We start from the raw sequence: 16,783 nt of genomic DNA on the forward strand, positions 1-16,783 counted from the left end.
ATAGATATGAATTAGATTCCTACTTTGATTAGGTTTCTTAGAGATGTGTATAAATATTTGATTGATGATGAATGAGAAGAACAAGACTTTGAGATTATTTTGACAGATTATTATATTACCAACACCAAAATACAACATTAAGTTATTACAATTACGATCTAATGTCAAATTTACATAAAGTAGCTAGCTAGGTTGCATCTTGAAAAGAAATAAAAAACACACACAAATAAATAAAAAAAAAAAAAACCCTCAACTCCGTGGATATGATTAAAGTCTCTGATTTCATAGCAATAGCTGACATGGCAACATCGGCAAGAATCTTCAAAACATTCAACATTGGCAGTTGGACTATCTGTAAATGAAAGCTGCAACAGTCTGTAATAGAGTAAGCACGAAAAGCATGAATGCAGCGATCACTGACAAAATTACCCAAGGATGATTGAAGTATTTGCTCCTCAAAATAGCCATCCATCGATGCCTATGGGTTGAAGCGTAGCAATTTAGAGCATGGCTGACATCGAAGTAACAATTTTTGGTTGTTGTAACCACATTTTTGCAAATATTGTTGAAAAGATTTACAACATCATCATTACTTCCTAGATGATTACTCAAAATTTTGTTTTTAACCAACACTTGCACGTCTTCCACGGTGTCAATCAATTGATCAAGGAAGATAATATAATAAATGAAGTAAGAATGTTTTCGGTAATAATGGCATTGTTCAAAATAAACCAAGTTCCGTAGGTGAGATTCTGTGGAATCATATATTTTTAATTTCGAAATCGTGAGTATCCCGTTAGCAAATGTAACATCAAGTGGATTGTCAGTTTCACCTGCCACAAATGTGACTCCTGCGTCTTCTAGTTGCTTGGCAGTGAAAGAAAGATGACGAGAACCACTACCATGATGCTGCTGCTGCTGCTGCTGCCTATTACATAATGATGAGGGACATATCAAAGACACCTTAACACATCCAAATTGGCAGTGTAAGTCTGAATCCGAATTGGGCGGCAATGGTGTGCTTAAAGTAAGGAAACAACACTTCCATTGGAGATCCAGCAAATGTTCAATGCTTGATTGATCTGTTATTTTTTCACCATCAATAATACTCTCAATAGCCGTACTTCCGGGCATACCACTACTCGAATTGCTTATGAATGTAAGAGTAGTATAAATAAGATGAATAGGTCCGTACATGTGACCAAATGCTATATGAAAGATTCCCTTGAGAACAAAATATGGAATCTGGTTCTCCAACCGAAATAAATCATTTTTCGCAAAAAACATTTGTGCTTTAAAATTATTCCCAACTAAAGGTTCATCAAACCCGAACAAAATTGAGCTCAACAAACAGTAGACCAGGAATGTAGCATCAAGCACTACCATTTCAACAAACTCGTCGTTAGAGAGCTTAACTTCTTGATGATAACATTTGCGGATTTGCTCTTCCTTACCCCTTACATAATCAACATAAGTATTCAAGTTGCGATTAGTATTTTTGGGATGTTGAAGGAAGCAATTCAAGTAAATCCATTTAACCTCTTGCATGAGTGCTAGTTTTGCATCCTTATAGTATATAGGACCAATTGACATCACTAAAGGCTGATAAAAACATTCATACCCCTTCAACATATACTCAGGAACTTTATAAATACAACAATTGTTAATGGAAGCATTGAACGATACCAGCTTGTTACGCATTGAAGTTAGCACCCCGTTGTTTTCATCTTGCTCTGTTATTTCAATTTGTAGAGTGTTGTTTTCCATCTGTATTAATTGTATAATGTAAGTATACGTCTAGTTTATTCAAACAATTTCACTGCAAAGCACTGTACTTATCAATAAGTATTGAACGTAATCACTACATGGAGTAGACTTTTCAAATCCCCACCATTCGAAGCATAGAAATGATAACATATGCTTCACCTTATACTAGTAGTTTTTATACTTTTCAATCTTTCATCAAATTCAATACTTTTCAAATTCCTATATCATACGACAGTATAGCAATGATAGTAGACTTTTCAAAAATTCCTATCTGGAACTATAATTTTAATTTTATGTTTGGGGGTTGATGTAAGAAAATTTTGGTAGGACCAAGGCCTTTTATTTCTCCCACTAAAAATTAATATTCCTTTCGTTTTTTGTTTTCATTTATTTATAAGATGAGAAAATCTTCTATATTACTCTCAATATGTAAACACATAAAGAAGCCATTAACTTGCTTTTTTTCAATTAGTAGTTTATTAATGTTTAACTTTTTTTTTTTTTTTTCTACTCAGTATATCTTTTCAAAAAAAAAAAAAAAAAAAAAAAAAACTAATTTCTATATTAATAGTCAACTAATTAAGTTATTTATGATAAAAATAATGCATTGACAAACGTACATAATCAAAATGCAAATAACATTATGAAACAAAGGAGTAGCTGCTAAAAAAAATTCGTAAAAATGGTTACTTCAGCAAGAATAAATTATATTTAGCAAAGCAAATTGTTAGATTTTGTAAAGTAAAAAACTTTAAAGAACAATAACTTTAAAAAAACTCATATACTTCGTAATAAAGTTCAATAATAATTTAAGCTTAACAAAAATATTTTAAGAAAGTTAAATAAATACCAGGTTTAGAAAATGGGACCAATGTAAGGGATATCAGAGTGATTCTCCTTCAATTATAGGGAGTATATTATATGGGGAAAACTAAATGAAACAATCTAAAAAAGCAAAATAAAGAAATAAATTTGAAAGCTTGTTATTCATAATAATTTCTAAATAAAATGTAAGACATTATATTAAAATACTCAATATTTAAATTATATGGAAAACAATTGCGGGGACTTACGGCTAATTGCAAAGCTGTAGCAACAATTTGATTCAACACGTACACTGCGGCACTGCGCCTTGCAAGGTACCCCAAGAGAGTGAAATAAAAATAAACTGTGAATGAAAAATATTTTGTAAGTTTTAAAACTATTAGTAAAACGTATGTGTAATTCTTTGCCTTGGGCTGGTTTACGTTTTATACAGCTTTTCAACTTCTGCTTGACATTATTGTTTTACACCTATAATCAAAAGTACTCCCTTTATCATTTAAGTGTTACACTTTGATCGGTATATATTTGGAAAATTAATGGACTTCAACCTAAAACAATGTAAAGAATTGAATGTGTAAAAGAAATAATGCCCGTTTTGTGTGTGACTGACCACACCGTGTGACCACTTATAAAAGAACAAAATAACCCCTATTACACTTTCCAAGTAACCCCTATAACACTAACCGAGTAACCTTATAACACTGACCAGATAACCCCTATAACACAGACAATGAGGTTAATATTTTATTGAACATAAACTCTTATATCTTATATGTGGCTAATCACATGATGTGGCCACTTCACGTATAAGGTAATTAATTGCACATGGTTACAATATAATGATGAGTAAGCGAGGTTACCTTAATGTATAAGAGGTTACTTCAATAAAAAAAATAGGGTTACTCTCATAAATAAAAAAAAAAAAGTTGATTCACTTTCATTAGTCATAATAATAAATTTTTTTTGAAAGAATAGGGGTTACTCGGAAGAATAAATGGGGTAACTTTTTTTTTTGACGGGTACTTATTACTCATATAAAATATTTGAATTACTTTTATAAACAAATAGAGTTATTCTTATGAATAAATGAGGTTACTCATTCAAATACATAATAATTACGTGTGGCTACACACATGAATTACTATACCAATCTAAGGTCAAACTAGTACATTGATATGTGTGTAAATTTCGATTGTGCCAATTATCTAGGAATGGAGGGAGTAACACAAAAAAAAAAAAAAAACCCGGAAAGAGTAATGTTCTTTAACAAAGAAAATAAGAATTACAAAGTAAATGCGACAATATTAATAATGAACAAAATACGTGATACCCTGTTCACTTCACCTTATTTTTTGCCGATTTGAAAATATTTTTACTAAACTGATATTTTTGCCAAACTTAAATTATTTTACTGAAATGAAAATAATTTTAGTGAACTGAAATTACTTACCAGAAATGAAAATAATTTTAGTGAACTGAAATTATTTTTACTGATTCTGTATTATATTTCTTCTATAAAGTTACTAATTTTTACTAAATATTATTTTTTTAATGTGAAGTGAATAAGACCTTAGTACTCTTTTCCTCAATAGCAAAAAAAAAAAAAATACTACTTTAATAAATTAAAGCTAAGTATTCTATTTTTGACGTTTATTTTACGTGATTAAGGGCATGTTCTCATTGACTGAACTCAGCTGAACTGAACTGAACTAAACTGAATTGAACTGAACTGAATTGAGCTGAACTTAACTGAAATGAACTGAACTGAGCTGAACTGAACTGAACTGAAATGAATATTTTATAAGAGAAGGAAATTAGGAGCTGAGCTGAACTGAACTGAACTGAACTGAGCTGAAATGAGTTGAACTGAACCGAGCTGAACTGAACTGAACTGAATTTCAACGTAAGAGAACAGGCCCTAAATTTCTAAACTTTTTAAAAATAGAATAATAATTTTACATATTTCCTCCATATTTTCACAATCATAATATACTTACCCTGTTCACTTCACCCTACAAAATAATATTAGGTAAAAATAATTTTAGTTCAGTAAAAATAATTTTAGTTCAGCAAAAATTAATTCAATTCAGTATAAATAATTCTAGTTTAGTAAAAATTAGTAAATTTTAAGAATAAATATAATAGAGAAACAACAATTATAATTTCTGTTCAGTAAAAATAATTTAATTTCAACAAAAATAATATGAAATATCAGTTTAATAAAAATAATTCTTGTTCAGCAAAAATAAGGTGAAATGAAGAGGGCTTATTAAATTATTATCATACTATTTGGTTACAATACGACTTTTCCCATGTAAGAAAATAATTATATATTTCCAAAGCAACTGTTTTTACTTACTACTCGATATTTACATAATCTCAAAGAAAATATTTCCATTAGCAAAATATTTACCACTTACTAGTAATAAATTCTTCCAAAGAATTTTTCTCAACACCGGAGTAAAAAGTTATGGGTATTAGGTTGGAGTAATAAATAAAGGAGGGTAATAAAAGTCATGGTAGCAAAAACACAAGTGAATATAGGTGATGTTGTAGATAAGGTGTGTGTATAGTACATGAAATAAGGTATTTATGACATGAGGAAAAGAGATAGGTGGAAGAATCATTATTTTCATAAATAAGATAATAGTTATCCGCCATCTCCTAGTGTAACCATTACCCCCACAATGAGGGTAATATCCGCCATCATCTATTGTTTCTGAAAGAATTCGATAACCCAAATTCAAGATCCAAAACTCGAGTATATAACCCGTTCTGCTCCTATCGGCCAAATAAGAACCTACACACAGAGAAGAGATTAGCTAGCTCCGGGGTGAATCCGGTGATAACCACTCCAAAGATTAAGCCAGTAAGTGTTTATGGAAGAAAGATGATTTAGAGAGAGAAAGTAATGAGAGAGAGAGTAGTGAGAGAAAGAGTGCAAAAATGCTACCTTGTTTATGAAGTAAAATCAGATTATTTATAGGTTTACTAAGTGACAGATGGCAGTTTAACAAGTAATATAATTTCTGCCACGTGTCAAACGTGAGCACGACACGTGGCAGCTACTTACATGCCGATATGTATACTTTATACAGAAATGCCGATATTAACAAAAGCTATTGATGGACCGGATTCAAATAGTATGTCGGTCTATCATACCATATCGGCCTATAATGATTTCCGTTATGTAGATATTTCCCCATACAACTAGCCCCCCGAGTGAGGACGTTTGATCAGATGATCTAACATAGTCACTTGTTATTAGTATCCTCATTTGATTCGATTTGATTTATAATGTGAGGATGTGACCGACAAACAAGGTTTACTTTAATTATATTTAGGCTGGGAGCGAAAAACTTCGTTTTCCCCTAAGTAACCTTGTTTGCTGTTAGCAAACAAGGTTTACTTTAATTATATTTAGGCTGGGAGCGAAAAACTTCGTTTTTCCCCCCAAGTAACCTTGTTTGCCGTTAGCAAACAAGGTTTATTTTAATTATATTTAGGCTGGGAGCGAAAAACTTCGTTTTTCCCCCCAAGTAACCTTGTTTGCCGTTAGCAAACAAGGTTTACTTTAATTATATTTAGGCTGGGAGCGAAAAACTTCGTTTTCCCCCCCAAGTAACCTTGTTTGCCGTTAGCAAACAAGGTTTACTTTAATTATATTTAGGCTGGGAGCGAAAAACTTCGTTTTTCCCCCCAAGTAACCTTGTTTGCCGTTAGCAAACAAGGTTTACTTTAATTATATTTAGGCTGGGAGCGAAAAACTTCGTTTTTCCCCCCAAGTAACCTTGTTTGCCGTTAGCAAACAAGGTTAACTTTAATTATATTTAGGCTGGGAGCGAAAAACTTCGTTTTCCCCCCAAGTAACCTCGTTTTCCGTTAGCAAACAAGGTTTACTTTAATTATAAGATTGTACGTTTAATGTATGGTGGCTTTAAATTTTAGGCGGAAAAATTGTATAAGTAGAGGACACGTGTTGACGATCTAACGATTTATTTTTTAAATTAACATTTTGCTCTAACCATTAGATTTCTGACCAGGTGTCATATCAAACGTCACCTTTTCAACTTCCTTTTTAACTTCTCTTTCTTCTTTTTTTTTTTTTTTTTTTTATTTTCACATTTTCACATCTCCTTCACAAAAATTTGCGAATTTTACCAGAGAAAGCTGCGATCTTTATTTGGGATAACCGCAATTGGGTCTTGCTGGACTTATCGCATTATTGAAGCATCAAATATTCTTCTTTGCGTCGTCGCTGCCATCGAGTAGTTTAAGGTATTTTAAAGATTTCAATTTCAATTTGCATGCCTTGGAATACATTCGTTGTTTGCCCATTTTTTAGTTTTTAGTTGGTTTATTAAATGTCCAATAATAATATTGAAGAAGAACAACCCACCCTTAATACTGTTAGGCGGCGTTTTATTAGGCAGTCTTTGGGAAAAGATCTCGGCCATAACAAAAGTGGGGTTTCATCTTTGTCTGATAATATTGACGACCCTTTTCAGTCGTTATTAGAGAAAGAGCAAAAGGAGGCTTTTTACCGTCATAAAATACTAGCGGATTGTGAAAAGGCACGACGCCCTAAAAACCCTAACATTCCTGAGGACGTTGAGGTTCTTGAAATTGAACCTGTTAACATCCGGTATCACTTGCGGAGTTTTGCCGACAAACCTGATTTTGATCAATACGGAACTAACGTAAAAAAATATTCATATCAGAACCTCCAGTATGCCGAGATCTAAGTCGACTGACAACCCATCTCAGACTGCTGATGGTGTAGCGGGGCCTAATGTTGAGGCTGAACCATGCTCTAGGCCTGAGCCTAGCAAAAGGCCTGGCCAAGCACAAGTTATAAGTTCTTCTAGCTCTGAGTCTGAAAAAGGTTCGAAATCTCCTATTCACGATTCCGCTATCGAATCTGTGTTAAATGATGACGATGATAGTGATGAAGAAGTAAATCAGGGCGATAACACCGAAAGCCCTGAGAGAGCCGAAATGATTGATCTTATGGCTCAAGTTACCCATGAGGAAAGTTTAGATGAGGAGTATAATTCTGAAACCGATGAGGTTGAATTCCGACAACCCCTTATCTTACCCTCTAACAGTAAGGTTGCTGAGGCCAGTGTTAGCAAGGTTAAGCTAAAATTGGCCGAAGAAAAGGAATATTGCCGTAAGGCAAAAAGATTTTATGGTTTGCCGGATGGGTATGAGTTAACACTTCCACCACCTTCTGCTACTGTTCTTGATTGTCCTAATGGTCATATTGCTATTTATGCCAAACACTTTGAATTCGGCCTTCGATTTCCTCTTCATCCTTTTATTGCTAAAATTTTTAAGGCATGGAATGTATACCTGGTACAAGTTACTCCTCCTACTATCCGTGCCGTTATTGCTCTGGTTTGGGTTTTGCTGTATAAAAATTTTCCGTTAACCTTGAATTGAACTTGTTTAGGAGGTTAATAACTTTGAAACGTGATGGACAATCTGAGGGTTGGTGGTCGTTGTATACGGCCTCTCACAAGTTCACTGTAAACCCTAAGTTGTCAAGTTGTAAAGGTTGGCAGGATAAGTTCTTTTTCATGAGTGTTCCGGAAGATTTTCCTATCAGGAGAACTTTCTTTCGGCCTCATCCTCGTTTCGGCCATATTGCCAAGAGAGACCTTGGCCCTCAAGAACAGAAGGCATGTGATTATTTTGACGCCGTTAGGGCCAATATCGGTGGAAAAACTCGTGTTGTTCCGATAGTGTTGCCAAATGTAAAGTACATTTTGAACAACGCACCACTATCTTATATCGGTTTATGTCAGACTAACGCTTATGGTACTAACCTTATAAATTATTGTTATCCTTTACGTTGTTAGTACTTTCGCATTAATATGATACTTTTGTTGGTATTATTTATACAAATATGGTTTTTAACAGTTTATACTTATTAATAATCTTTGACGTGTAGGCCCACAGAAATTGGACAAGGCAGTCCTCGGCTTATCACCTGACGGCAAGAGAGTGGTGTCCCGTTGTCCCCCATCTCCAAGACCGGCATTAGAGACTTTCACTTCTTTTTGCTCACGTGCCCCTACACGTAATCCTAAAAGAAGAGCAGAAGAGATGGCCGATGAGAATGTGAGAAGAAATCGGCGTCTGACCTCATTAGCTAACAGACGCGGTGGTAGTGTTCCTGCCGTTTCTACAAGAAAGGAAGATGAGCCAGCATCAAAGCGGTCAAAGACCGACACTGAACAGCCAAAGGCTCCTTCGCCACCTAAAACTTCTACTCCCGAAAAAACAGTTTCGGCAATGGCAACAACCAGTGAAAATGCCGATAAGGTGTTTAAAGATCTTACTGTGTCTCCTGCTCCTCAATAGGTAATAAACTTGGTATATAAAAATTTACTTATGATAACAACCGAAAAGAAAGTTTTTATTACATCGTTATTATTATTTTTATTATTTTTTACTAACTTATTTTCTATTAGGAAACTGTTCCCATTTCTGCTGAACCTCAACAGGTTGGCCCTGTCAATTCTGACACAAGTATTCCCGGTATTACTTATCGGGGTGGACAGTGGATTGAACATGTTGAAGGAAAGATTCCAGATGAGGTTCTGAATAGAGTAAGGGCTTCTGAGGGCCGTTCTCGCGATCAATGGCGGCCTGAAATGGACGTCTTCCGCAATGAATCCATTTTCACTGATGACCCTCTTCGGGGTGGAAATCTGGGATATCGGCTGCTACGAAATGTTTCAACTCCAGTTGATAGGCCGTCTGGACTTATCGGCCCGGTTGCAGCCCAACATATGCATGATTTGATGAGGGTATGTAGTTATAATTTATTATGTATATATCCATTTTTTACATTAAGACACATGGCTTATATCTTTCATATTTCACATGTTTATAGGCGGTTGCTTCTGGAACAGAGTTGGTTGAAATGTATAGATTCTATCAGGATAAGTATCATAAGAACATGTCTAACCAACAATCTCTAGAGACAGCTTTGAAGAATGTCAGAAAGGCTCTTGATGGAATTAAGCTGATAAAAGCGAAAGATGATGCCGAATTGTCATCTCTGCGCGAGAAAGTTGAAAAAATGAAAAACCTTGAAGAGGAGATAAAGGATCTTAAATCTCAGCTTGAAGATAAGAACGCCGTGAAAAATCAACTTTCTATTGTGCAGAGTGATCTTTCTAATGCTAAGGCAACAATCAGCAATTTAGAAGGTCAGCTACAAAAAATGGAAGCCGATAAATCTGGGGTGCGGCAAAGGGCGGTTAGCCGTTATCTGTCATCGGCAGAGTTTAGCAGTAAACTACAAGATCGCTTTGATGGTGGGTGGACTGCTGCTCAGAGGTGTGTTGCTCATGCTATCGGCCTAAAACAAGAAGACTGCGCAAAGATTGAAGCAGCATTTAATAATGATGCTCACAAGACACCTTCTGGATTCGAGCAACAGGAGTTCTCAGACGCAGATATCTTTAATCTCGCTCCTCCTGCTGATATCGGCGTTTCCGACCCTAAGATTTTGGATTCTCCTGAACCTGAAAACAAATTGGCTTAAAGGGGCGGGCAGCCATCACCATCATCATCTTGCGACTCTTGTGTTATGGGGCCTTACTCACTGTAATTTCTATTTTGGTTATGTATTTTTAGAAAACTTGCTTTTGACAATGCTGTTTTATCGGCATATACCCTTTTGTGGTGATGTCTGTCGATCTTGTTTTAGCTTTGCCAAAACATCGTTTCTTTCATAACACTATGTCTGTACATCTTTAATATATTTACGCTTTTATGTAGTTCTTTTAAATGCTATAACTGTCTCTGTTTTAACTTTTATCTGTTTTAATTATTCAATTTATAATCGATTTACTTTGCATAATTCGTACGCTATACTTATAAGTATAAGGATATTGATATAGCCCCTTATTAAGACTGTAATATCGGGTGCAGTATAGCCCCTTATTCTTCCCCGCTTAGTGCAGACATCATGTAATTTATGCTTTGTAACTCATTGGTCACTTGTGCAACTACATAATAGTTTCGCAAGTACCCTTATCGGCGATCATGTTTTAGCTGCGCCTCATGTCGGCACATACTGTATAATGATTTGGCCGGGATATTATATTGAACCAACAACCTCGTGATTTAACGAATACAACTGATCAGGTTGCAAGAGCGTTGTCGTCACGGAAGTGGTTTTTGGTTGTCCATCCCAATTAACGGTGGTCTGTTAATTGGAGGATGCCTTTGTACACAAGTTGTAAAGTAGATCACTGCATCTGATTTTATTTATCATCACTATCGTACAAAATACTTTTACTCAACTTTTACTTTATACATAGTATTTTTTAAGAACTGCGGTATTCCAAACATTCTTCAGTGGCTTTCCGTCTTCAGATTCCAGATAGTATGATCCTTGCATTACCATGTCTCTTATTCGATATGGACCTTCCCAGGTAGCTGTCAGCTTTCCATCTTCATTCCCCTTTCCTGTTGCCGATGTTCTTCTTAACACTAAATCTCCAACAACTAGTGGTCGGTGATTAACTCTCTTATTATAGGCCCTTGACATTCTGTTTTTGTATGCGGACGATTTAACTGCCGCTTTTTCCCTTACTTCTGGTAAAAAATCTAACTGTTGTCGCAGTAGTAGATCATTTTGCTCTTTGCAGTAATGCTGTATTCTGAATGTCGGCAGACCGACCTCGGTGGGTACAACGACTTCTGTTCCAAAAACCAAATGGAAAGGGGATTCTCCTGTTGCTTCTTTAACTGTTGTTCTGTTCGCCCATAATATCTCTGGAATTAAATCTGCCCATAACCCTTTAGCATCTTCGATCTTTTTCTTTATTGCCATTACTATCTGCTTATTAGCTGCTTCTGCTTGGCCGTTTGATTGTGGATGGCAAACTGCTGCATATGAAAATTTGACTTTGTAAATTGTCAGCAAAGTTTTTACAGGCTTACAATCAAACTGTGATCCATGGTCAAAAACCATTGCTCTCGGAAGGCCAAATCTTGTAAAGATATTTTTCCAAATGAACTTCCTGACTTCTGCTGCTGATATTGTAGTTACTGGTTCTGCTTCGATCCATTTGGTGAAGTAATCTACACCCACCAGTAAGAATTTTTGACTTCCAGTTACTGACGGAAAGGGACCAACTATATCCATCCCCCATTGTGCAAATGGTACTGGATTCAATATCGGCGTTAAATCATTTGGTGGCCGGTTCAGAATAGGTGCGAACTTTTGACATTTTTCACACTTTTTAACATAAGAAGAAGCATCTTCATTCATTGCTGGCCAATAATATCCTCTTCTCATTATTTCTCTTGAAAGAGTTCGTGCCCCTAGGTGATTTCCGCAAGTTCCTTCATGATTCTCTTCTATTAACCTTGTAGATTCTTCTGCCGTTATACACCTTTGTAATGGGAACGAGAACCCTCTTTTATAAAGTTGGCCCTGGTATAGTATGAACCATACGCTATCTTTTTTTATTTTTCGAGCTTCTTCTTTCTCTATCGGCAAAGCCCCTGTCAGCAAGTATGTTAGGATTTTGTCCTACCATTGATCCCCTAGCTGAATACAATGAATGGCTTTTGCCGACTCATCTATGCTTCTCTACTTCAGAACCTCTACCATAACAGTTCTCTCCAAGTCATTAAAACTTGAACTGGCTAGCCTTGCTAGAGCATCAGCCTGCGAATTTTGTGCTCTCGGCACCAATTGAACTTCGAAATACTGCAGTTGGGCTGTAAGCTCATTTATTTTTTCCAGATATTTTATCATCGCCAGTTCTCTTGCTTCATATTCCCCACGAAACTGACTGGAAACCAATTGTGAGTCAGTTTTGAGAACTAACCTTTTTGCATCTGCCGCTATAGAAAGCTGAATGCCTGCAATTGCTGCCTCGTATTCAGCTTCATTATTTGTTGCTTTGAATTTGAACTTCAAGGCATATTCAAAAACTTCTCTATTCGGGGTTGTTATCACAATACCGGCTCAAGATCCCATTAAGGTTGCTGAACCATCTACTGATACCTGTCACGTCCCCAATTCTTCCTCCTCATCATTGTAGGAGGTTTCTACAACAAAATCCGATAAAGCCTGTGATTTTATTGACACCCTGGGTTTGTAATACAGCTCATACTCCGACAACTCAACAACCCACTTCAATAACCTTCCCGATGTATCCATTTTTTACAGTGATTTTTCTAATGGATGGTTCGTACAGATTTCTATCGGATGTGCATCAAAATAAGGTCGTAATTTTCTAGCAGCAATTACGACAGCAAAGGCCATTTTTTCTATCACTGGATAGCGTCGCTCAGCAGCATTAAGGACATGGATGACAATGTATACCGGCATTTGTTGTTTGGCCCTCTCAACTAACAGGACTGAGGCCACTGTTTTTGGTGATGCCGATATATATAACTGTAAGTATTCTCCCGGCTCCGGTCGTGCTACTGTTGGGAGAGACTTCAAATGGTTTCTTACCATCTCTAAAGCATCAGCTTGATCTTTTCCCCATTCAAATGATTTGTTTTGTCGCAGAACCACAAAAAACGGGAGCGCTTTATCTGCTGATTTACTAATGAAGCGCGTTAAAGCCGCCATTCTTCCTGTTAATCTCTGAATGTCTCGAATTGACTTAGGTTGTTTCATTTCAAGAAGAGCATTAACCTTATCAGGATTTGCATCAATGCCCCGTTCACTAACCATAAATCCTAAAAACTTTCCAGATTGAACTCCGAAAACACACTTTTCTGGATTGAGCTTCATCTGATATTGCCGCAAAGTTGCAAAAGTTTCTTTCAAATCCGCTATGTGATCTTTTTTCATCTTACTTTTTACTATTGTATCATCGACATATACTTCTACATTACGGCCCTTCTGACTTGCAAAAATTTTATCAACCAGCTTTTGATATGTCGCACCAGCGTTCTTTAGCCCAAACGACATTACCTTGTAACAGTATACCCCAACATCCGTTATAAAAGCCGTTTTAGGCCTATCAGCTTCATGAAGACTAACCTGATGATATCCGGAGAATGCATCTAAGAAGCTTAACATTTCATGGCCAGAAGTCGAATCTACCAACCTGTCTATCCAAGGCAACGGATAACAGTCCTTTGGGCAAGCTTTATTCAAATCTGTAAAGTCCACGCACATCCGCCATTTCCCGGTCGGCTTTCTAACCATTGCAACATTTGCTAACCATTCTGGATAAGTACATGGTTCTATAAATCCTGCCGTTAACAGCTTGTTGACTTCTGCTTGAATGGCTTCGATTTTCTCTGTTGAGAAGTTGCGCTTCTTCTGCCTTACCGGTCTAAAACTTCGATCCACATTGAGCTTATGCTCCATCACCTCTGGGTGTATCCCAGGCATATCGCTTGCCGAAAAGGCAAACACATCTGCATTTTCTCTCAATAGGCTGATCAAATTACACCTCATTTCAACGTCCATATCGGCCCCAACCTTAACTGTCTGATTTGGGTTCCCCGGTCGGAGCTCCACTTGTACTGTCTCACCTCCTGGTGACGGCCTCGGTGCAGTTTCTGGCCTAGAATCAAAATTCTCCATTGACAAATCTCGCATTGTTGGCTCTCTTGCTCGTTTCGGGTTGTTTAGTACTTCTCATTTCTGCCCTGGATTTTTCAATGCCGTGACATAGCATGACTTTGCCATCACCTGTCCGCCATGTACCTTTTCTACAACTCCTCTATTCGACACATAAGCAATAGTTAGATGGTAAGTTGATACTACTGCCTGTATGTCATGAATTATTGGCCTTCCCACAATTCCATTATACGCCGATGGTACATCCACTACCAAAAATTCAGCCATCGCATCTCTTGCTGTTATACTATCTCCAAGCCTAATAAGGAGAACTATACTCCCTTCTGGCCTTACCGTCGAACCGTTAAACCCAATCACCGGATATGATACCGGCGTTAAATATTGTCGGCCTATCATCAATTCATTAAAGGCTTGCATAAACAGAACATTTGCTGAACTTCCTCCATTAACTAGAACTCTTTTCACATCGGCTCCATTGATCTTTGTTATCAACACAAGGGGATCATCATGAGGAAACACTATTCCTTTTGCATCTTCCTTGGTAAAGGTTACATTTGGAATTTCAGACGGTTGTGGACGATCAGCAACATCTAATGCATTAACAATGTGCCGATGTTCCGATAAGTGCTTCCGTGCTCCACTTATGGTTCCTCCGTGAACTGGTCCACCGGTTATTACATCAACTCTTTTTCCAATGGACGACGGTGGCTGCCCGCCTTCACCTTGTCGGTTCACTTAACCTTGTCTTTCTGGCCGGTAATCTATCTGCTGGCGTTCTGGTTGCCGATATTGTTGTTGCTGACTTTCCCCAGAGTGTAACCGATATTGAGTAAGATGCCCCCTTCTTATTAATTCTTCGATATTATCCTTCAACTGCACACAATCTTCAGTGTAATGCCCCACATCTCGGTGGAACATACAATACTTCTTGGTATCCCTTCCTTTCGCTTTCATCGGCATGGGCCTCACCCATCCTTCTCGGTTTTGATTTACAGAATATATTACAGCCCTTGGTGCATTCAGAGGTGTATACGAATTATATCGCATTGGTGCTTTGGTTCCTCTGACCTCTTGACGGCTTCCTCCTCTTGCTGCAACGGGGTTCCTCGACCTTACAACTCTCGAAGATCCCCCTTCAGACATAGGGTGAATTCTATCAGTAGAACTTACTCGGCTGCTTGTTTTCATCAATTCCTCGCTCTTAATATAATCATGAGCTTTGTTAAAAGCTGCAGCTAATGTTGGCTGATTTTTTCGGGTTAAGTATCTCTTAAATTCTGAATCATTCAAACCGTTCATTAGTGCCATGACTGCTATCTCCTGCTGCAATCTTGGAATTGTATTGGCTTCATTATTAAACCTCCTTATATAATCCCTTAGAGATTCATCTGCCTTTTGAGTAACAACCATTAACTCTCCAGAAGTTCTCTGTCGAACACTATTGCTGACATACTGTCCCACGAACATTTCGGCTAATTGCTGGAAACTATGAATTGCTCCATTTTCAAGATTATTGAACCAATCAGCTGCTGCTCCAACCAGAGTAGTGGGAAATACTTTACACCAAACGACATCGGAATTGGTGTATAAAATCATGTGACCCTCATATGAGGTCATGTATCTATCTGGATCTCCCCTTCCATCATACCGACATGTCGGCATTTTGATTTTTTCCATTGGTTGATCAAGGATGCTTTGTGCAAATGGTGATGCCCTCAACTGAACTACTCTTCGCACCGCTCCTTGCTGATAAGTTCCCGTACTTTCATCTTGACCTGAGGATCGAACCTCTGATTCTCTAGGGGTTTGCTGGGATCTTATCGGTGACCCTTCATGCCGACGTCTTTGCGAATTTCCGGTCTGGTTAAATTGATTTCCATGAGCTGTAAAAGGCATCCCTCCTCCATCTTGGGCTGCCCCTATTTCTTTTCTTTTCTTGCTCATAGCGGTCATTACTCTTGCAGTTGTTTCCAACTCTTCTGATGTAAACCCTGCCATTGGGTCTACACCTGCCCCAGTCTGCCCTTCAGGGGTTAACGACATAAGGAATCCATTACCCTCCAAAGTATGAGTTTCATCCTCAATCTGAATTTCTGGATCAGGCATTTTTTCTTCTTTTTTTTTTTTTTTTTTTTGTTTTTGTTTTTTTTTTATTGGAAAGTATGAGGCTCTTTCAGGCGATAGAAGCTATTAAGTAGCTCCCCTCCTTCTAGCGCCAACTGTTTCTGCAAGAATCCGATAACCCAAATCCAAGATCCAAAGCTCGAGTATATAACCCGTTCTGCTCCTATCGGCCAAATAAGAACCTACACACAGAGAAGAGATTAGCTAGCCCCGGGGTGAATCCGGGGATAACCACTCCAAAGATTAAGTCAGCTAGTGTTTATGGAAGAAAGATGATTTAGAGAGAGAAAGTAATGAGAGAGAGAGTAGTGAGAGAAAGAGTGCAAAAATGCTACCTTGTTTATGAAATAAAATCAGATTATTTATAGGTTTACTAAGTGAAAGATGGCAGTTTAACAAGTAATATAATTTCTGCCACGTGTCAAACGTGAGCACGACACGTGACAACTACTTACATGCCGATATGTATACTTTATACAGAAA

The 16,783-nt window shown here is 37.1% G+C and overlaps 2 protein-coding genes across 2 annotated transcripts; both read right to left on the reverse strand.

The window, feature by feature from the left end:
- Positions 1-348: 348 nt before the first annotated feature.
- LOC145642582 (UPF0481 protein At3g47200-like) lies at positions 349-1,767 on the reverse strand. The gene has a single exon (XM_081693780.1). The coding sequence runs from the start codon at positions 1,765-1,767 to the stop codon at positions 349-351; it is 1,419 nt and encodes a 472-aa protein (XP_081549906.1).
- A 12,466-nt stretch (positions 1,768-14,233) lies between these two features.
- LOC145642584 (uncharacterized) lies at positions 14,234-16,282 on the reverse strand. Its single transcript, XM_081693781.1, has 2 exons — positions 14,917-16,282; positions 14,234-14,766 (listed from the first exon to the last, which is right to left on the reverse strand). The coding sequence occupies exons 1-2, from the start codon at positions 16,280-16,282 to the stop codon at positions 14,234-14,236; spliced, it is 1,899 nt and encodes a 632-aa protein (XP_081549907.1).
- Between the last annotated feature and the right edge of the window lie 501 nt (positions 16,283-16,783).

This window comes from Chenopodium album, chromosome 8 (genome assembly GCF_948465745.1).
Source record: "Chenopodium album chromosome 8, dcCheAlbu1.1, whole genome shotgun sequence".
Lineage (NCBI taxonomy): Eukaryota > Viridiplantae > Streptophyta > Magnoliopsida > Caryophyllales > Amaranthaceae > Chenopodium > Chenopodium album.